General features: G+C 37.9%; 1 protein-coding gene across 4 annotated transcripts in view; it reads left to right on the top strand.

Annotated features, from left to right (window-relative positions):
- The window catches only part of DENND5B (DENN domain containing 5B), a 212,454-nt gene that overhangs the window by 131,576 nt on the left and 57,378 nt on the right, over window positions 1-23,500 (top strand). For all 4 annotated transcript variants that reach the window (XM_061125229.1, XM_061125230.1, XM_061125228.1 and 1 more), the window contains 3 exons: window positions 5,056-5,592; window positions 8,281-8,512; window positions 12,887-13,037. In XM_061125229.1, the coding sequence (XP_060981212.1) occupies window positions 5,056-5,592; window positions 8,281-8,512; window positions 12,887-13,037 (920 nt within the window). The remainder of the gene's footprint in view (window positions 1-5,055; window positions 5,593-8,280; window positions 8,513-12,886; window positions 13,038-23,500) is intronic.

The raw sequence follows: 23,500 nt of genomic DNA, 5'->3' as shown, positions 1-23,500 counted from the left end.
GAGAATTCAAATCCTGACTTCTGATGGTTATTATATGACATAGTCAATAATTAAACATGGTTCAAAACAGAACAGTGGCAAATTTTCACAGCTGTAAATTTGTGAAGATGGAGTGATAGTAGTATTACCTAGTTGCTTTATTATTCTAATAACATTTATTTCTTTATTCATATTTTAAATTTTGTTTTTAAGTGGTACAGCCCAGTTTTAACATCCTTCAAAATTATTGTATTAATTGAAGTGAATTTGACTCTTGACCTCTGTCAAATGAAAAGTAACATCTTTCTGCAAACTAAGGATCATGGAAATATTAAATACTTAGTCTGTGTTTTCAGACATAAGACCAGTTATCAACTTTTCCTGAGTGTCAGCTTAGCTAGCTGGGTGAGATAAAAATTCTAACCCTTAGCTTTTAGGCCACCTTAAGATTACTATACTTTCTGTGTGTTATATTTTCCAATGTTGTTTCAAAAAAAAATAAACAGGAATTTTTGAAAGCACTTTGAATCTAATTTTTAGCTGATGTTAGTAGTACTCAGAATTGAAATGTAAAGCCTTTGAATTAAAATATTGTTGAGAGAGCCATGGACTATTAAAAAACATAAAATGGTTAATTACATTATATTATTAGCAATTTAATTAGCACCTTTCTCAGTAGAATTTTTCATGCTGTGCTTCACTCTTATTTGCTCTTATTTCCCATAGAGATTCTCCTTTTAATAAGTGAATTTAAAATAACACTCTAAGCCACAGCTGTTATACGTAGAAATGATTCCTGTAATCATCCATTGCTTGCTTTATCCTAATGAATGTTTTCTTACCAAAATAAACATTTTTGTTCAGGGGAAAGTAGCCGATTCAGGTCATATAGTATATACATGCAAATTGTCTTGCCCCTTTTGAGCTTGTGCATGTTCTCTGCTTCTTTCTCGGATACCTCTTTTTTCTTATAACTGAACTCTCGTTTTCTCTTTTATTAAATTAAGTGTTTTGTTGGTTCAAAGAAGTAAGTCCTTTAAATTTTCAAGGAAAAAGAAATAGACTAGCCAAATGCAGTTTGGTTTAAAGATTTAAACTGTGATGTGTTTGAGTTTTGTTGAGTAATCTACTCTATTTGCATGTTAATTAAATTATATTTGTTTAGACACAAATATTACATTTCCATTTTTGCATGAGTAATAATTGTTGAGAAATTTTTACTTATTTATTTACTTTTAGAGAATTTTAAATGCCAGCTTGATATATTTGTTGTTAGGAAATCTTTCTGTTTCTGTGTGTCTGTGTGTATCCTCTGTGTGTATGTGTCTATGTGTATCCTCTGACTCTAAAAAGGAACATACTTAAATACTATGAAAGCTCTTATAGTAATATCTGTGATTTTCTGATTTTTCATTCACTAAATCAATACTTCAATAAGTATACATACTTATCTGTTCATAGAGTAGAATAATATGAAATAACCTGAATCAGCTGTGAAAATAGTAGAGCTTCTATATAGAAAGCACTGTACATGTGTGCATTACTGACTTAGAAGGAAAGGCTAATGGCGTATCACTTTGCTGTTGTTTTACAATGAGATGAAATAATCCACACACATAATTTGGAGGAGGAAGTGGCTATAAAAATAATCATTTTTTTAAAGTGGCTAGTAATATTCCCCTTTCCCTAAAAACTGCAAAATAAAATAATAGCTAAAAATAGTTAGAGGGTTTCTTAGAATAGTTGTGAAAATAAGTTTACAAAATGATTAAAGAAGATATGACTTTAGTTGTTAGCTAACTAATGTAACTACATAGGCTTAAAATTAACTACGCACTCACTAGCTCCATAATTCCAAAATGATAAGCACAGGTAGCTGTTTCTCACGTTGTTTTTGGCGGAGTATGGGAAGGTGATGATGCAAGGATGTAAGACTAAGGATTAGTTGTATAGACTAGTACCTCACTTTCTACCATCTTTACAGTGAATGGTAGACAAAAAGCAAGAGAAAAACTGAAATAGCATTGCTTTTGCTATTTTCTTTTTGTTAATATCTTGCTTTTGCTACTTTCTTGTTGTCATATCTTGCCCTAAAATTCTATGAAACTGTTAAATTAGACTCTCTGACATACACTTATACCATCTTAACTTCAGCCATTAAGAAAGCAGAACTCTTACCAAACATGGAGAGAGCTGCCCTGGCCTCACATTTCTGGATGCTTTATCCTCTCGCCTCCATTTTTAAGGTTCCATAAAATAACCATCTCCTTATTCATTCAAAGAATGAGTTCATTCAAACAAGAGCAAACAGTTGTCTCATACACTACTAGTGTGTGATATCCTGGGAGATATCTAGAGGAAAAAAGTCACCTTTAAGAGCTGTTCTGTTTTCCAGAATAAGACATTTACAAATATCAATAGCAGAGGCTAAAAAAAATAAGTAAGAAAAATGAAAGATCGAAGAATGTACACAAAGGAAATCAAAATGCCTTTAGGATTGGGACAGGCTTCCTGGGAAAAGAGATCATTAAGCTTCAATCCTTTGTCCCCTTACTTTTGAGGGAATGTTTGTTGTTTTTAATTGGTAGTAATTACATATCATGAAGGCTTCTGGCAGGTTGATTAGTAAAGTTATAGAAGTATTTAGTCCTAAAACAACATTGGATTAAGATATTGAGTATATTTTTCATTCTTGAATTTTTAAATTTTTTTTAGATTTAATGGTATTAAAAATGAGAAACTGACTTACAAGAATACCCTATTGTATGCAGTTCTTTTCTGTTGTAGAAAAAGGGCTTTTTGGTTTGTCTTCAGTAAATTTTTATAACACAAGTTTACACTCCCTATCTCTTCTTTGTAATAAAGCCACAATTTGGGCCCTTGCAAGCTTGCATAGGAGGGTGAGAGAGAATCGCAGTAATATGGAGAGAAGCCAGTAACTGTGGTGCAGGAACACCCACCTTGCCGTACATTTTTGGCTCAGTAGTGATTACGTGAGCATGACAAGCTTTAAAATTTCCCCAGATGTATCATTTTTCTCTTTCTATGGAGGAAGGAGAGGGATAGAAAAGGATAACAGGAAGGCGTTAATGGTGGGAGACAGTACAAAATCTAACTTGGTGAGGGGTTGCAGGTTAACATTTAGATTAGCAAATCAGTGAATTTTTTTCTTCCATTTTTAAAGATATTGAATCATCCACTTGAATTTTGGTGACCTAGTTTCTCCCTTTAAGCCTTACAATACATCCTACTTTCTAGAGACTGTAAAAACATATATAAAGATGTGGATTTAAATAAAACTGTAAGTAGCACTACTGTCTTCAGTAAGATATAACTTCAGCTCTTACTTTATTTTGAGAAAACTATTAACATTGGAGATGAAGCATAATGGAAAAGAAAAGAATCCATTAAGCTACCAGGCTGTTTGAAGATGCATATCTGGAACAGGTGTCAGGAAATCATGTACGTTCTTGGGCCTCAGTTTCTTCTCTACAGAATTAAAAGGTTGGATTCAAAGGTTATCTTAGGCTTAAAGAGTCACTGTTAATTCTCTGGTTTTGGATAGTGAAAATCTTGAGCTTTTATTGATCTTAATTTGGAACTCTGCTGTACTTCTTGCTTATCAGTATCTAACACGAAGAGCAGGGATCAAAAGAGAATAACAGAGACCCAACTGTTTGCTCTCCTTTTTTCATGTTGGTGGTGGTGGTGGTTTAGTCGCTAAGTCGTGTCCGACTCTTGCAACCCCATGGAGTGTAGCCTGCCAGGCTCCTCTGTCCATGGAATTCTCCAGGCGAGAATACTGGAGTGAGTTGCCATTTCCTTCTCCAGAGGATCTTCCCAACCTAGGGATTGAACCTGGGTCTCCTGCATTGCAGGCAGCCCAACCTAGAGATTGAACCTGGGTCTCCTGCATTGCAGGCAGATTCTTTACCAGCTTAGCTACAAGGGACATTAGCATTCAAAATCAGAGGACAGTGTGAATTCTGTCTTTGTTGGCCTTGGGGGCATTGTTGGGGGGGCAGGTAGAGGGAAGTATAAGGTGAGACTTCCTATTCTGTTTACTGACTTCACCTTATGCATACTAATGCAGTCAGGATCAGTTTTATGTGATGGACTACCTTGCCCTCCTCCTCCCCCCCAATTTAGGAGCCCAGTTTTCCTTTACTCTGACAACCTTGTTCTGACTAAGAGGGTATGAACAATAAAGGTAAAATGCTGTTTTTGCATATATTGTCATCAGGTACCTGAGGGATAATCCAAATTTTATGCAGGTACTTAGCCCCTTGAATTTTATTTATCTACTTGAAAGATATTTAAAAGTCTTTTAATTCAAAATCTTGAGTGTAAGCAAACGAAAAAAAAAAAAAAAAAGCCATTTTCTCTTATTTCAACCTCTTCTTTTCCTTGACTCAAAAATATTCAAGTCAAGTCTGAATTACTCAGGGGTCACTTACCTATCTCTAGGCACTAACCCCACCCCTCTCTGCCTCCTGCTCTTTGTCCTGGCTTCTGAAATGGTCTTGCCATGTAAGAGGTTGAAGCTAATTTTGGATAAAGTGAAAATTTGTGGATTTTCTGTGAACTGTAATGCTCTTTGCCAATTTCTTTCCATTTTGGAGTACTGTAGCTGCTAAATTTTAGCAATTACTAATTCTAAATTATAAATGGTGTTAGAGCAGTGGAATGGCATAGAAAGTTCAAGCTCAGTGAGCATTTTATTTTACCCTGTGCCTTCTATTTGTAAGGTACTATGAATCTGTGCATTTTTACCTGTATAAGGAATACTTACTGGATGCCATATATTGCAGAGTCATTTGTTCACCAGTTATAATAAACTGATGACACCTGGGGAAAATAATTTATATATATGTTAGAAATAAAATATTCCTTTGCATAGGGGAAAATGCTGGCAACAGAGATTTATTTTTAAAGAATAAAAAATTCTTAACTCTGAGAAGGTTAGCATAAAAGGCTGTAGAAACCTGTGGTTTTGTTAATAATGGCTGGCAAGAATATTTTAGAACATAATTTTCCTTTACTTGAAAACCTTTGTATTTCTTTTTTCTCTTTCAGGCTAACTTGTGTTTTGTTGATATTGACAACCATTTTATTGAGTTGCCTGAAGAATTTCCACAGTTCCCCAATAAAGTAGATTTTATCCAGGAACTCTCTGAAGTTCTTCTTCAGTTTGGGATCCCTCCTGAGGGCAGTCTGCATTGCAGTGAGAGTGCCACCAAGCTCAAGAATCTGGTTCTGAAAGACTTGGTCAATGACAAGAAGAATGGCAACGTCTCTGCAAATAGCATCAGCATGTATGAGTTACTGAAGGGCAACGAAACCATAGCCCGTCTCCAGGCTCTGGCCAAGCGGACTGGTGTGACTGTGGAAAAAATGGACCTCTCTGCCTCTCTGAGTGAAAAAGAAAAAGACTTAAAACTGCAGTGTGAAGAGGCAGAACTGAGGGACTACCAGCTCAATGTCCAGCTCCGAGAGGTCTTTGCCAACCGCTTTACACAGATGTTTGCAGATTATGAAGCGTTTGTGATTCAGACTGCCCAGGACCTGGAATCCTGGCTGACCAACCGGGAACAGATGCAGAACTTTGATAAAGTAAAAAGAACCAGAGTTTCCCTTTTTGTGGTTCTTAATAGGCTATATGTTATTGATTTTGTTAACTTTTTTTAAATACAGATTTTCTCCCCACCCTTCCCCTTAAGAACTTTTTTTAACCACTATTTTATAATAGATAAAATAATTTCACAGGAAAGTAAATGAACTAGCTCATTTAAGCTGCTCACTGAATCATGTATTAAATTGCCTCTAACGTCATTTTAAAATTTTCTATATTTTGAAGATACTTGAAGTAGAAACTCTTAAATTTCATTCATTTGTCAAATCTGTTAACACTACCTCACCTTGTAAGAGTTTTATTTACTCATATTTTAGGATCAAGTCTAGTTAAATGAAGCCTATTCCTTTCTAATAAATCGTTAGATTATTGTCTTCATCCCACAGTGAAGTCACAACTTGCCCAATAAAGGTAACAAACAGTTTACTTTCAGAAGGTAAATTTTTATCTCAGCATCAAAAGAGAAAAAATGAGGTTTTATGAGAAAAATGAGGTTTTATGACTGTTAGACTGTGTTCTGAAGTATCAGAAAAGGAAGACAGAAAGGGATACTAGCTTTTGATTGTCCTGCTGAAGTTGAAGCTTCTTTCTAAGGTCTACTATGTTCTTCTGCCAGTTTTTCTGGACATATTCACCAGATTTCTTCCCCCCACCACTACCCTCTCTGCCCAGGACAAAAGCACTTAGGGGTGTACATTAACTCTTTCAGGTCACTAGGGTGTAGTTCAGTCCCCTGCCTTTATGGTTGCCAAGGCATGATGTTGCAATTAGAATAAATTATGGCTTTTTGCTAAATGGTATCTTTGTGTCATGGAAGACCTCTCAGAGAAGCTAATATGTTCCAAGAGGCTAATCTACAATCTTGGAGCATCTGCCAAATAAGTATTAACAAAAAATTTCTGTAAAGGTGGGTAGTATAAAAGATTTTTTTCTGATTTTATCAGGTATTTTTTTAGATAGTTATATAAACCACATTTAACAGTTAAGTTCTGATCCATTTTATGTTAGAGAAAACTTCTTTAATAAATTAGGAGACCTTCACCTACCCAAATGTATTCCTGCTGTTAGGTTCCTTTCTCATTAAGCTTAACCATTTCTCCACATTTTTTCCTAGCCAGCTTGGAACTAATCTGTGTATACTCATGATTTATCTTTGTAGCAATTCAAATTCTTTTCTAAATCAAGCACTGGTACATTCTTCCTCTTAATCTTTATGTAGCTTCAAACTATAAATGGAATTCTTTTTATATAACCCCTAGAGAAATGAAAGTTTCATGTTGAATTCCAGAAGGCTTGTAATCATCTCATTTTTCACTAGGAAAATTTACAGAACTATCACATACTAGTCCTGCAAGCCAAGTCTTTGCTGACTTAAAGTCATATAGCCCACAAGGATCTGAATCAAAAAGCCAGATATTTGGTCCATTTAGGAAAAAAGGCTGTTTGCTCTATGAAAAGTAAAGTTGATATTTATCTCTAAAATAACTTTTTAAGAGGTAAGCTGACTTCTGGATACTGCTATGAGCCATTCTTTGGCTATTTGGATTTGTGTGACTACATCTAAGCTATGAAGGCACTTAAATTGAATAAATGGATTTCTGTAAGGAAGTTTGTCAAAGACATCCTAAATATCAGAATTTGTTTCCTAAATAAATATGCTGGGAGGAAGCTATGAGTATTAAGGAGAGTAATCATAGGTCAGGACATATACTTCCACCTTTCCCCTTCTGGCTTTTGCCACATTGCACCCAATCAAAAGAATGAAAAGCAGAGGCATCCCAGTAGCTGAAATAGTAGTCCACTTCCAAATTTTAGCTGGTGCCAAGTTGTGACTAGAATTCCTCTACAGGCATGGACCTGAAGAGCCAAAGGAAAGAAATGAACCCTTTGAATTAGAAGCTGATTCCAGTTTCCTGAGCCATTCGGTGCAAGCAGACAAGCTGGTGACAGCGACATGCGGCTGGTTGTACATGTTTTCCACAGGCTTGGCTGGCTTTGGATGGCTTTCCAGGCGGTGCTTATTTTTAGTGGTTAAGGCCCAGGCTCTTCTGTCAGCACAGGTCTGGATGGAGTTTGATCTTGAATTAGTACTCATCCATCAGTTTCTAACTGTGGGCACCTAGGAAAACATCTACTCGAAGAACAGATGATTTTACTTATAAGCACAAATTCCATATTGTTGTTTTTTTTTAAAGAGTATTGCTTATGTATATATTAATGCTATTATTGTATCCATTAATCACCTGGCTGCCTTATGACTTGGAGGTATTTGGCATAGTCTAGGAATAGAGAGTGGAAAAAATTACAGCTCACTGGGGAAAAGGTGTTAAATTTAATGGCAAGTGAAGAGAATAATTGACGTTCATGTAGTGACTGATCCACCATCTTTCATTAACAATGCTCTCTTTTCTGCTTGATGGTCATGAGGACCAGAACGTAAATCAGTTTTGAAAGGTAGGAGCAGCGTTAATGACTTAAGTGACCTAAATTCTATGAATTTAGAAGATAGGTGGGAAAAAGTGGTGTTTTAAGGATTTTTGAATTTCATACATTAGTTTTGCATGTTATAAGATTGAAAAGGAATGACCTTAGCAACAGATAATTTTGGGGTTTATCATGTAGTATTGAGATGATCTCTTTGCACTAATTGCCTGATTCTCTCATTACAGGCTTCCTTCCTGTCTGATCAGCCAGAGCCGTACCTGCCATTTCTTTCACGTTTCATTGAAACACAGATGTTTGCCACCTTTATTGATAACAAAATTATGTCTCAATGGGAGGAGAAAGATCCTTTGCTTCGAGTCTTTGACTCTAGGATTGAGAAGATAAGACTGTATAATGTAAGGGCACCCACCTTGAGGACATCTATTTATCAGAAATGCAGCACTTTAAAAGAAGCAGGTACAGTTATCATGCCTTTAAAAACTAACTTAAAATCCATGATCATTTCTTTTTACACATTGTTGACCTTATAAACCACAAAATTATTTTTCAGTTTTAGACTTCGTGGTTAATCTTTGTGCTATATCAATAAATGCTTTCTGTAGTTTTGTTTCGTTCTGTTTTGTGAGCTAATGTCTGTCCTATTCCCACTTGACATTCCTCTTCCCTCAGAAGACGAAAAACGGTAACAAACTGAATGGAATAAAACTATTAGGTTGCTGTAATTTCTGTCTTATTCTCTTTATTACCTTAATGAAAAAATATTAATTTTTGTCTTGCTGCTTATTTTGCTTTTTTTTTTTTATTTTGCTTTTTTTGCTTTTTACCTTTTCTCTCTTCATCCAAGGAAAATGGTATTAATTTAACATAGTAAATTTGAGTTGCTACCTAATTTACATGATTAAAACTATTTACTTTAGTGGTACCATTAATTGAAATAGCTTCATCTATTGAAATTACACCTCTAGATTCTCGTATTCAAATGAGAGATTCCCAACCCTGATGTTAGTTTTTCTCTCAGAGAATTATGAGTCTTGGCCAATCTTGTCTGGCAGTGTAATACTATAGTCAGTTAAATAAATAATCATATTAATAGTGTTTACTGAGTGCATACTCTTGCTGTTTTATGTGCATTTTTGCATTTGATCATAATGAGGAGGTATAGACACATTTTATTGTCTGTTTTATTGCTGCCTTCATCTTACAGTTGAGAAAACTTAGAGGTGAAGTCACTTGCTTGTGATTGCGTAGCTAGTGGTTGGTGGAGCCCGGATTTGAACCAGAGTTTGACTGATTCTAGCACCTGGAGTCTTAACACATTAAGCTGTTCATTCAATAAATAAACATGTAAAATATACCAGTCCACATAGTTTTATATTTTCATACCCGGTTCCTAACTCTTTCTTAGTTTATTTCTCAGCCAATAAGCTGACTTTTATCACTTGAGTGCCCCTTCCTTTTATATCTTCCCCTTCAAGTGTAGAGGCTGTTTGAGAGCAACCTTCTTTTTCTTTTTTTTTTTTTTTTTTTGAGCAAAAACCAGCAGATGTGGATTTTCTTTGCTCTGCGTCTGTTGCTTGCCTTTCTCACTTCATTTGAGGTAGAGCAGAGTTGCTCAGAGGTTAAAGCATCTGCCTCCAATGCGGGAGACCCGGGTTCGATCCATGGGTTGGGAAGATCCCCTGGAGAAGGAAATGGCAATGCACTCCAGTATTCTTGCCTGGAGAATCCCATGGTCGGAAGAGCCTGGTAGGCTACAGTCCATGGGGTCGCAAAGAGTCGGACACGACTGAGCGACTTCACTTTCACTTTTCAGAGTTACAAGAGTGTGGTGATGCTGTAACTGTTGCATGTTTTAAGGAAAGAAGTATATAAATGATGTCTCTTGTGTAGCCTTCAGAGGTTTCTGATAACTTGAGGAAACAACATTCTGTTATATCCCACTTATGAGGGTATATCCTTGGAGCCCTTTAGGAAGTGACAGTTGCCTCTCTGTTTCTGAAAGTTGGGGGAGCAGAGTAATCAAAATTGTCTATGCCTGTTCAGAGAGTAGTATGGCTTTCAGTGCTTTAGTAGCCATTTAAATAGTATAATGCCTTGTTGAGCAAACTTTATTCCTCCCTTCCTGACAGAATTTTTAAAATGAAGATAAGTGCTGATTGCTTTATTTGTGTGCTTCTAGAAAATGTTTTCAATTAAAATAAATTGTTCGCCTCTCAGAGTTTGGTACTCATACTGTCATCACAAAAATTATATAATACTCTTAAAAATGTACCATTATAGATTTACCATATATGAAAGAGATTAAACTAAGTTTAGAAATAGTCTCCCAGGAACTTAATTTATCAAAGACTTTATTTAAAGGGAGGCAATTGGCTGTGACTATATCTTTCTCTCATGAATACAGTTATTTCTTTTATCAGGTAAAAGATAATAGACTTTTGTCTTTTAAAAGACTTACCTCACCCTCACCCCCATCCCAGCCCCAACAGAAGCTGTGGAGATTGGGATTTTGTTGTTGACATTGAATTTTATTGTGTATCTTTTTTTTGGTCCTTAGTTGTTTTGCTTTTGTTTCTGTTTTGCCTCTAACTAAAAAGAATTTTGATTTGCAGGTGAATGCTTTAGGCAGAGGCTATCTGCTGCTGATATTGTGGCACCAGAACCTCATGATTTCTTTGCAGAGAGACAACAAGTTGCTAGTAACGCAGTTTTCTATTCCTTACTCATCACAGAAAATGAGTTTTGGCACATAGCCTTGAAAGTCTAACAACAGGCCTATGACCTCTTGAAGCAGGCATTTAATAATTTCTGAATGTTCAGTATTCACTGATGGTATAATCACTGAAATGTAATGTTGCAGTGTGCTCCCTGAGGCAATCTTGTAAACCCAGATAATTAATTGTGAATCGTGATTTTTGTTTCTACAGAGCTTCCTAACTAAAGGAGAATAACTCAATATCAGATGGCTTTTTCTATCATTTTAAATCCAGCAGAAAAACTGACACTACTTTTCTTTTTTTCCTTTTGTGAGAGTAGAAGCACTTCTTGGCAGAGGTGGAATTTTGTAGTAGTTCATGGAACATAAAATTGGCAGGGACTTCAGAGAATTCCGCACCATGAATCTAAGCATTATTTGCCTAAACCCAATTGTGTTTTATAAATATTAGGAAGCATTAAGAATATATATACTATAGTGGAAAGTCAGAGGGCATCATTGAAAATTAAATATCACCACATGAAAGCAAGTGACTTCCCTGGTGGCTCAGATGGTAAAGCGTCTGTGTACAATGTGGGATACCCGGGTTCAATCCCTGGGTGGGGAAGATCCTCTGGAGAAGGAAATGGCAACCCACTCCAGTACTCTTGCTTGGAAAAGCCCATGGACAGAGGAGCCTGGTAGGCTACAGTACATGAGGTCGCAGAGTCGGACACGACTGAGCGACTTCACATACACATTAAAGCATGATACCCTTTGGCCCAGTCTAGAATATATGGACTGTATTTTGAGAGAAGTTAAAAGTTACACATTAAAATGAAATTTTTAAAAGTTTTGGATAAAGTCATGTGAGTTATAAAGAAAAATTAGGAAAGCTTAAAGTAGATGTCTCACACTTCGATGTTCAGTGTAATAATGCCTCTGTACACATCTCTTAATGCTGCAAACACAAGCACTGGCTGGGAGGCGTCGATCTCACATAAGATGATCTTAAGTAGGTTCTTTTGACAAGAGTGAAATGTGTCATTCACAGACCTCTTCCCACCCCAAAAGATTTTCTTTAGAATATATATGGAGAAGAACCAGCAATACTCAATCTGCTGGTATTGAATGGGGCAGAGTAAACTGATTCTATGAAATATGTATAAGAAAATACCTTTTTACTTCTCTCAGATCCCAAGATTGGCAGTGCCCACGATGTGTCTGTTTATCACACACACAAGCAGTATCACAGGTACTGCTTGCCCTCCCCTGCAGTAATCTCTAAGCAAGGGATGGGGACCTAACCTTGGTTTATGAGTGTTATGTTTTCTCTTATAAATTCAATTGATAAAGACATTTAAGATCAGATTTTTTTTAAACCAGAGAAATAGTTCACTGTTTCTTTCCTGAGCCTTTGAAGCATCTCCCAGCTTTCAGTGGTTTTAAAATAAAAATATTGAGTAATGTCTATTTTTTAACTCTGGCCTATGTTATTCTTGAAATGGCAGTTTTTTATTCTCTGGACATTTTCTAAATGCCTGCTCATTTTATTTTTCTCTGCATTACCCATTTTGATCTAATGAACACTTTTAAATAACTCCTAATGAGAATGTGACTGTTGCTAAAAATGAAGGTAATAAACTTTACACAGTTCCTTGTTCTTTACAAGTGGAAAAGCATGAATATTTAGTGGATCTTTGCAAAAAGAAATGAAGTAACATAGGGCTACAGTGCTTGCTTTTACCTTCCCTAATTTTGTCTTTCAGCTCAAGGAAGATATTTTATTTGCCATCATTTTCTTTAATGTTGTACTTAGGACCATATTTTCATTAAGAATATGAATTTCCCACTCATGGGAAACTGTTTCAGTACTAAATTATAGATTGTTTTTTAACCCCACTGCCCTGCTTTTGCCAAATGCAGAAAATAGTATGAGAATTCATCTTCTAGTATTTACTTAAAACTAAACTTTTTATACTTACATTATACTGATTTCTGAAAAGCTTTTGTAGAAATCAATTTCAAGCTATCACAGAGATTGAGTTTCTTGTCACTGCATGAGTAGAGGAAGCATTATCTTTTAAGCTTTAGCCAATGAAATGTTTCTAACATCCTATAAATTTAATTTATAGCCCAGTCAATTGAGCAGCGACTGATGAAAATGGATCACACTGCAATCCACCCACATCTGCTTGATATGAAAATTGGTCAAGGCAAATATGAGCAAGGATTTTTTCCAAAGTTACAGTCCGATGTCTTGGCAACAGGACCAACTAATAACAAGTAAGCATGTTCTTCATTTGAGTCGTTGATTGAAGGAGTGAATGAAGGGCACAGTGCTCTGCACCTCTTATGGGGACTGCTAAACTATTAAACATTTTATCAATCATTACTTTTTCGAAAACCAAATTAATCCACTTGAAATATGAATTGACAATGAGTATTTGACTTTTAATTCCATCATGTAAGAAAAGCCAAAAGTAGAGATTTTTTTGTTGTTGAAGTAATGTGCACTTAGGAATAGCTTAGTTTTAAATGACTGTTTAAATATAATGCCAATACTGTCTAATGAAATTAGAAAAGTTATGCCTTCACAGTCTGTATTAGTTTCTAGGACTGCTGTAACAAAGTACTACAAACTTGGTGGCTTAAAATGACAAATTTATTCTTTCATAGTTCTGGAAGCTGGAAGTCCAAAATCAAAATGTTGGCAGTGCCATGCTCCTTCCAAGGCCTATAGGAGACGATCCTTTCTTGTGTTTTCCAAGTTCTGGTGGCCCCAGGCAGTATTTGGCTTATAGTAACATAACAGTCTCTGCCTCTACTTCACATGGCTACTGTCCTTCTATGTCTATGTTCAAATGTCTCTCTTCTTATAAGGACACCAGTCATGTTGGATTAGGGCCCATCCTAATGGCCTCATCTTAACATCTGCAAAGACCTATTTCCAAATAAGATCAAATTCACAGTGTTGGGATTAAGATTTCAGCATTTATTTTAGAGAGACACAATTCAACATGACACCATTTTGTACTTCTAAGTATCAGATACAGAAATTATAAAACAACCAAAAATAAAGATAAACCCTATCATTCTTTATGGTAGATGATCCCATTCAGAAAATATTTGAATATGTTTAGAATGGAAAACACTTATTTGGGTTTAAGGGAATTCTTGATTTTAGGTGAATGCCTATATGTATGCTCAGTCCTGTCCGACTCTTTGCAACCGTGTGGACTGTAGCCCATTTTCATACCGTTCATGGGGTTCTCAAGGCAAGAGTACTGAAGTGGTTTGCCATTCCCTTCTCCAGTGGACCACATTTTGTCAGAACTCTCCACCATGACCCATCCGTCTTGGGTGGCCCTATATGGCATGGCTCATAGTTTCATTGAGTTAGACAAGTCTGTGGTCCGTGTGATCAGATTGGTTAGTTTTCTGTGATTGTGATTTTCACTCTGTCTGCCCTCTGATGGAGAAGGAAAAGAGGCTTATGGAAGCTTCCTGATGGGAGAGACTGATTGAGGGGGAAACTGGGTCTTGTTCTAATGGGCGGGGCCATGCTCAGTAAATCTTTAATCCAATTTTCTGTTGATGGGTAGAGCTGTGTTCCCTCCCTGCTATTTGCTGCTACTGCTAAGTCGCTTCAGTCCTCTGACTCTGTGCGACCCCATAGACGGCAGCCCGTCAGGCTCCGCCATCCCTGGGATTCTCTAGGCGAGAACACTGGAGTGGGCTGCCATTTCTCCAATGCATCCAAACTGGGCTTCCCTGGTGGCTCAGAGGTTAAAGCATCTGCCTGCAATGCGGGAGACCCAGGTTCAATCCCTGGGTTGGGAAGATCCCCTGGAGAAGGAAATGGCAACCCACTCCAGTATTCTTGCCTGGAGAATCCCATGGAGGGAGGAGCCTGGTAGGCTACAGTCCACGGGGTCGCAAAGAGTCAGACACGACTGAGCTACTTAAAAAAAAAAATGTGGTGGAAGTACTGAAGATAATGGTGACCTCCTTCAAAAGATCCCATGCATGTACTGCTACATTCAGTGCCCCCAACCCTGCAGCAGGCCACCATGACACACGCCTCTGCTGGAGACTCCTGGAAACTCCCAGGCAAGTCTGGGTCAGTCTCCTGTGGGGTCACTGCTCCTTTCTCCTGGGTCCTAGTGCACACAGGGTTCTGTTTGTGCCCTCCAAGAGTCTGTTTCCAGTCCTGTAAGTTCTGGCAGCTCTATGGTAGGGTTAATGACGACCTCCTCCAAGAGGGCTTATGCCATACCCAAGTATGCTGCACCCAGAGCCCCTGCCCCTGCGGCAGTCCACTGCAGACCCATACCTCCACGGGATATACTCAAGTAGTTCTGTCTCGGTCTCTGTGGGATCTCTGGGTCCTGATGTGCACACAGTTTGTTTGAGCCCTCTAAGCGTCTCTGGCGGGAATGGGTCTGATTCTAAATGCAATCCGCCCCCCCTGCCATTGTGCTGGGGCTTCTCCTTCACCCTGGACGTGGGGCGTCTCCTCACAGCCTCTGCAGCGCCACGCAGCTGCCACTCCAGCACCCACAGTCCTGCTGGGGCTCCCCTGACCGTGGATGTGGGGCACCTCCTCACAGCCTCTGCAGCGCCACACTAAAGCAAAAGCAGCACCCACTTGTGGATGTACTTGGTGACAAAAGCAAAGTCCGATGCTGTAAAGAGCAGTATTGCATAGGAACCTGGAATGTTAGGTCCATGAATCAAAGCAAATTGGAAGTGGTCAAACAGGAGATGGCAAGAGTAAATGTCGACATTTTAGGAATCAGTGAACTAAAATGGACTGGAATGGGTGAATTTAACTCAGATGACCATTATATCTACTACAGCAGGCAAGAATCCCTTAGAAGAAATGGAGTAGCCATCATAGTCAACAAAAGAGTCTGAAATGCAGTACTTTGATACAGTCTCAAAAATGACAGAATCATCTCTGTTCGTTTCCAAGGCAAACCATTCAATGTCACAGTAATCCAAGTGTTTCCTCTGACCAGTAATGCTGAAGAAGCTGAGTTAAACAGTTCTGTGAAGACCTACAAGACCTTCTAGAACTATCACCCAAAAAAGATGTCCTTGTCATTATAGGGGACTGGAATGCAAAAGTAGGAAGTCAAGAAATACTTGGAGTAACAAGCAAATTTGACCTTGGAGTACAGAATGAAGTAGGGCAAAGGCTAACAGAGTTTTGCCAAGAGAATGCACTGATCATAGCAAACACCCTCTTCCAACAACACAAGAGAAGACTCTGCTCATGGACATCACCATATGGTCAATACCGAAATCAGATTGATTATATTCTTTGCAGCCAAAGATGGAGAAGCTCTATATAGTCAGCAAAAACAAGACCGGGAGCTAACTGTGGCTCAGATCATGAACTCCTTATTGCCAAATTCAGGCTTAAATTGAAGAAAGTAGGGAAAACCACTAGACCATTCAGGTATGACCTAAATTAAATCCCTTACAATTATACAGTGGAAGTGACAAATAGATTCAAGGGATTAGATCTGATATACAGAGTGCCTGAAGAACTATGAATGGAGGTTTGTGACATTGTACAGGAGACAGGAATCAAGACCATCCCCAAGAAAAAGAAATGTAAAAAGCAAAATGGCTCTGAGGAGGCCTTACATATAGCTGTGCAAAGAAGAGAAGTGAAAAGCAAAGGAGAAAAGGAAAGACATTCCCATTTGAATGCAGAGTTCCAAAGAATAGCAAGGAGAGCTAAGAAAGCCTTCCTCAGCAATCAGTGCAAAGAAATAGAGGAAAACAATAGAATGGGAAAGACTAGAGATCTCTTAAAGAAAATTAGAGATACCAAGGGAACATTTCATGCAAAGATGAGCACAACAAAGGACAGATGGTATGGACCTAACAGAAGTAGACAATATTAAGAAGAGGTGGCAAGAATACACAGAAGAACTATATGAAAAAGATCTTCACGACCCAGATAATCATGATGGTATGATTACTCACCTAGAGCCAGACATCCTGGAATGTGAAGTGAAGTGGGCCTTAGAAAGCATCACTATGAACAAAGTTAGTGGATGTGATGGAATTCCAGCTGAGCTATTTCAAATCCTGAAAGATGATGCTGTGAAAGTGCTGCACTCAACATGCCTGCAAATTTGGAAAACTCAGCAGTGGCCACAGGACTGGAAAACGTCAGTTTTCATTCCAGTCCCAAAGAAAGGCAATGTCAAATACTGCTCAGACTATCACATGATTGCACTCATCTCACACACTAGTAAAGTAATGCTCAAAATTCTCCAAGCCAGGCTTCAACAGTACATGAACCGTGAGCTTCCAGATGTTCAAGCTGGATTTAGAAAAGGCAGAGGAACCAGAGATCAAATTGCCAGCATCCGTTGGATCATCAAAAAAGCAAGAGAGTTCCAGAAAAACATCTATTTCTGCGTTATTGACTATGCCAAAGCCTTTGACTGTGTGGATCAAAACAAACTGTGGGAAATTCTGAAAGAGATGGGAATACCAGACCACCTGACTGGCCTCTTGAGAAATCTGTGTGCAGGTCAGGAAGCAACAGTTAGAACTGAACTTGGAATACCAGACTGGTTCCAAATAGGGAAAGGGATACATCAAGGCTGTGTATTGTCACCCTGCTAATTTAACTTATATGCAGAGTACATCATGAGAAATGCTGGGCTGGATGAAGCATAAGCTGGAATTAGGATTGCCAGGAGAAATATCAATGACCTCAGATATGCAGATAACACGAGCCTTATGGCAGAAAGTTAAGAACTAAACAGCCTCTTGATGAAAGTGAAAGAGGAGAGTGAATAAGTTGGCTTAAAACTCAACATTCAGAAAGCTAAGATCATGGCATCTAGGCCTATCACTTCATGGCAAAAAGATGGGGAAACAACAGAAAGAGTGAGAGACTTTATTTTGGGGTCTCCAAAATCACTGCAGATGGTGTCTGCAGCAATGAAATTAAAAGATGCTTGCTCCTTGGAAGAACAGTTATGGCCAACCTAGACAGCGTATTAAAAAGCAGAGACATTGCTTTGCCAACAAAGGCCCATCTAGTCAAAGCTATGGTTTTTCCAGTGGTCATGTATGGATGTGAGAGTTGGCCTATAAAGAAAGCTGAGTGCCGATGAATTGATGCTTTTGAACTGTGGTGTTGGAGAAGACTTGAGAGTCCCTTGGACTGCAAGGAGAGCCAACCAGTCCATCCTAAAGGAAATCAGGCCTGAATATTCCTTGGAAGGACTGATGCTGAAGCTGAAACTCCAATACTTTGACCATCTGATGGGAAGAACTGACTCATTTGAAAAGACTCCAATGCTGGGAAAGATTGAGGGCACGAGGAGAAGGGGATGACAGAGGATGAGATGGTTGGATGGTATCACTGACTCATTGGACATGAGTTTGCGTAAACTTTGGGAGTTGGTGATGGACAGGGTGGCCTGGTGTGTTTCAGTTCATGGGGTCTCAAAGAGTCGGATCCGATTGAGCGACCGAACTGTACTGAACTGGACTGTAGCCCACCAGCCTCCTCTGTCCATGGGATTTCCTAGGCAAGAATCCTGGTGGGTTGCCATTTCCTTTTCCAAGGGATCTCCCCAGACCGGGGATCAAACCTGAGTCTTCTGCTTTGGCAAGAGGTGAATACAGGTGTGTAATAAAGGAGTATTTTATAAGAAGAGAACTCAAAGACTAGTAATGGGGAATATGTTAAGTTAGAAAGAAGGTTTTGAATTGGAATTGGCAGTTTTGAAATTTAGTTCATTCCTGACCACTTAGGATTCTCGGACAGTTGCCTCTTGGAATCATTTGCCTCTTTTCTGATCTGAAAACACACTAACATTCTATAACATCTGTGATTTTCTTAAAGAGGCTCAGAGAAGGAAAGGGAAAAGCCAAGTAGTGGCAAAGAAATGGTAAAAGACTGTGATAGAGAGTGGGTGCACAAAATGGGGTGGCATTGAGCCACCAGAATTGTCAGTTGGCAGGTAGAGAATCAGTGAGGAGAATAAAACAGGTGGAATTATGCCTTTTAACCTAAGTGACCTAAAATAAATATTGATAATACTATGCAGGTTCTTGAAAAATGGCTAAAAAGTGTGATGTTTCTATCTTCCAGATGATCTGCTGAGCTATTTGTTGGAGAAGTTTTGGTGCTTACCTTTTTATTTCCCACGATGCTTGTCAGGATTTTATTGTCAGGAAAAAAATGAAACCTTGTAAATTATCACATGTGACAGTAATGCTTGGTTTACTTTACTGAATACTATCTAAGCTAAGTATTGTGCTGTTGGAGTTTCTTGGGGTGTATATATGTGGTAATATTTGTAGATCCTTGTGTTTGTATAGTTACTGTCCTATTTTTAATAACCTGAAGGGAATGAAATCCTTACCATTTTCTCAGCTAAAGGTGTTCCATTAAATATGTTTCTGAAATTTGTCAAATTATTGATTCTTTTAGGTTTACATGTGAGAAAACTATGGTGATAGCAAACACATCAAAGGTCGAAAGAGGGTGTGTATGAATTAAGAAAGGCTTCCCTGGTGAAAGAGAAAGTGGCTCAGTCGTGTCCAACTCTTTGCAACCCCATGGACTATTCAGTCCATGCAGTTCTCCAGGCCGGAATACTGGAGTGGGTAGCCTTTCTCCTCTCCAGGGGATCTTCCCAACCCAGAGGTCGAACCCAGGTCTCCCCCATTGTAGGCGGATTCTTTACCAGCTGAGCCACAAGAGAAGCCCAAGAATACTGGAGTGGGTAGCCTATCCCTTCTCCAGCGGATCTTCCCAACCCAGGAATCAAACCACAGTCTCCTGCATTGCAGGCAGATTCTACCAACTGAGCTACCAGGGAAGCCCCGTCGGTCAAGAATCTACCTGCCGATATAGGAGACAAAAGTTCCGTCCCTGGATCAGGAATATCCCCTGGAGTAGGAAATGGCAACCCTCTCCAGTATTCTTGCCTAAGAAATCCCATGGACAGAGGAGCCTGTCAGGCTAAATCCATGGGATTGCAGAGTCAGGCACAGGAACTTTGCCAGTGGTCCAGTAGTTAAGACTCTCTCTTCCAATGCAAAGAGTCAGACACAACTTAGTGACTAAGCAACAACAACAATGAATTAAGGCAAACAGTCACAATACTGTATACATCACCATTTCCCTTGCTTTCAGAGTATAGTACAGGCACACCTGATACTGTGATTTTGGTTCCAGATCACCACAGTAAAGTGAATATCACAATAAAGGAAGAAGTTTTCAGGTTGCCAGTGCATATGTTTACACTATGCTGTTGACTATTCAGTGTGCAATAGCATTATGTCTAAAAAAATAATATACGTACCTTAATTTAAAATACTACTAAAAAATGCCTATGATCCTCTGACAGCACAGGTTGCCACTAACTTTCAATTTGTATAAAATGCAGTATCTTCAAAGTGCAATGAAATGAGGTATGCTTGTATTTATCATTATAATAATCCACCTCCTTTCAGATCTCAGTCAAAAAATTTGGAAATTTTCACCATTGCTTTACTTAATTATCCTTCTTTGTAGCCCCCCTTTTCCCCCTGCTTTCAAAAGCAGTGCCTTTCCTGCCAGTGGAGCCTTCTCCATGCCAAGAGAGTGTTAGTTGTGGCAATAATGCTGATAATAGCTAGTATTATTAAGCTGGTCTGCACTAGCTTCTTTGCTGACTGCATTAAGTATATTAGTTCTTTGATCCTTATTATAAGCATATCCCTACATATAAACCTATATTGTTTTACCCATTTTATGATGGCGGCTCAGAGATGATCAACAAGTCGCTTCAGGATCACACAGCTAGGAAGTGGTGAAACTAGGATTCAAACTTAGGTCTACTAATTCAGAGCCCAAGCACTTAACCATTGTACTATATATACCTGACTCTGTCACTCTCATACAAAGGTGATGTGTGCCTTTTGTTGCTTCTGAGCTGGATGTTTTACTTTGGTAGCCCCCTAAGAAACTTTGAATATCCTAAAATACTGAATGTAAGAGAGTTCAGCAACAGCCTGTCATACCAATCTGATGAGGTCTTTCAGAATGAAAGACCTCTCATATGCCTCAGCCCTGCCTCACCCTGGGCTCTGTGAAGAGGGGTAGACCCAAAAGAAGATAGGATAGTATCCTGGGAAACAGGGTACATTCTCAGGTGCCATTTTGCTTCATGAAGAGTTTCATGAAGCAAAGATTGAGATCAAAGAGCCTAACCCTGAAACAGTATCATCATTACGTGTTGCTAAGTGTACAAGCTTGGATTAGTAGCAGAGTTAGGATTAGAACCCGGGTTTCCTTATTACTGGCACCATGTTCATGATGTCTAATTCATAAGAACTGTGGGAAGGTCTGGAAAATCTTCAGTACCAGCATTCTTTTACATATTTGGAAAAAGAATACTATGCAGTAAAGTGAAGTGTGGATTTTTAAAAAGCTTTATTTGATTGAACTCTGTTATTTAAGTAGGTTGCTTCAACTCTAATGAAGACAGTGAAAGAGGATGATTCACTAGAAAGGTGGAAAAGTTATATGTTCAGAATGAAATCTTCCTTTCCTGTAGAAATGCAAGTGTTTATACTAAAGTCTTAGGGAGGAAGGTTGCAGAGAGAATTAATATGCTGCTTATGAGATGGAAGTAAATAGCTCATGACTGAAAATTTTACTCACTTACTTAGTTAATTTGCAGAGTTTCACCCTCCAGTGAAGAGTTATCCTTGCTTTTATAAACACTGAATTTGAAATGCACTAAAGACATGTTGACTGTTATGGGGATTCAGACTTTCCAAATGATTGTACTAGATACAGTATTTTATTTTTCACAAGTGGATAACAAAGTCATCAGTTCACTCATTTTTCTCTCATGGTTATAAATTATCCTAATTTTTTGAATCAGTTTGACATGGGCAGACTATTAATTTTTATTAATTATTTTTAACAATTAAAATAATTTTTAATTTTTATTTCCTTTTGATAGCATTAGAGTGCTCATTCATTCATTTGGAAAATATTTATGGAACCCATACTATATATGAGACACTGTCCTGTTCATTGGGACTTTAGCAATGAACAAAATAACAAAAATCTCTGCTTTCAGCATGAGGAAGCAAACAAGGAACTTATTAATATGTAAAATAAATAACCTGTCAGAAAGTGATAAGGTTGTGAAGAAAAATAAAGTAGGGAAAGGAAGCAAGGAGTGCAGAGGAGGAAAGATTTCAGTTTTAAAATCTTCCTGCCATATTTTATTGCTTTTAATCTTACATATAATCTCAAATTTTCCCATTTCCACACAGAGCCTCAAGAATTACATTTTTAACTGAGTTGTAGTCTGAAAGCATTACATTTTCACCTAGATTGTAGTCTGAAAGAGAATAGATCTCAGAATTAGTTACAGGGTAAAGGGATTTATAACCATGACTATGCAAATGATTGATCAACTGTTCGAATTCCATAAGCTACTTACAAAACAAAAACAAATAAGCAGTCTAGTATTTCAGCAAATGTACTTTTCTTTGGTAAAATTATACTTAACAAATGAGGTTTAATAATGTAAAGAATAAATTATTTAACAAGATGAGAAATGTGTGGACTTCATAGTAATTTTTTAAAGCAGATGCCCATTTCCCTGTTTTGAAAAGAAAATTAACCTGGGCATTTTGTCTCAAAGAATGAGATAGTTATATCCTGAGAGTTAATATTTATCCTTGTCTTTTGTGCTTTTCCAGTTTGCCTACCAGAAGAAATGTTCAGCCATGTGTATTTTGTGCCTTCCTTTATTCATTATATAAGTTCATTAGCTGGTGTTTATAATCCACCTCATATTTTTACTATTTGTTTAGTAACCCTAATTTTTTAATCTGAGGAAATTTTACTATCATACATGACAGGGGTTTTTTTTTTGCTACAGGGCTGTTTCCAAGGCCTCCAGGTCTTTATATATTGTGTTACTTATATTTTACTCTTTCTCTTCATTACATAAGTTCATCAGCTAGTATTTATATTTTGCTTCCGAGTTCTTAGAAAAAAATTCATGACACTTGTTGAAGAGGGTACCTTTATTTAAGGTATAGAGACCACTGCAGTGGGGTCTTGCAGTGGAAAGGGAGATTAGAGGCTTCTCTGAACACTGCATGGACATATGGGAATTCATCACCAAGGAGCAGAGTGGAGATCAGTGAGTAGGAAGTTACCAAGAGGGAACATCAGGGGTAAAGGGGGATTCTGAGTGAGCTGACCCAATAGGATTCTTGCTGAAGACAGACATGAGTGATTAGACATCACCTGGGGGATGGTGGAGAATTCAGAACTTGATCGGATGTCCAGAATGATCATATAATGAGAGGGGAAATGGTTTCTGCTAAGCTGACTTAGCAAGTTTCTTACTAAAACTAGATTTTACAAAGAAATACATAGATAGGCTTAGGAGAAGGTCCAGGGGTCTGACTGAAGTTTGATCAAGCAGAGAATCTTTTTAAGTGTCTTGATATGCTTTTTTTTCTGAATCTTCCTTTTCGGTATCCTTCTTACAGTCTTATACAGTCTTACATTGATCTTTTGCTTTAGGAACATTTCCAAGGATTCTACTTCAAAGATCTGTCACTAACTCTTTGCATTTTTTTCTCAATATAAACCTATTCTTTTTTAAAAAAAACAGAAAACTATTTTAAGAGGGGCTACTTTACTTTGCTACCATTTTTATCATAATTATTCAGTGTTC

Source organism: Dama dama, chromosome 22 (assembly GCF_033118175.1).
Source record: "Dama dama isolate Ldn47 chromosome 22, ASM3311817v1, whole genome shotgun sequence".
NCBI classification, from domain to species: domain Eukaryota; kingdom Metazoa; phylum Chordata; class Mammalia; order Artiodactyla; family Cervidae; genus Dama; species Dama dama.
The sequence above is the reverse complement of the archived record's forward strand: the minus strand, read 5'-3'. Positions and strand labels throughout refer to the sequence as shown.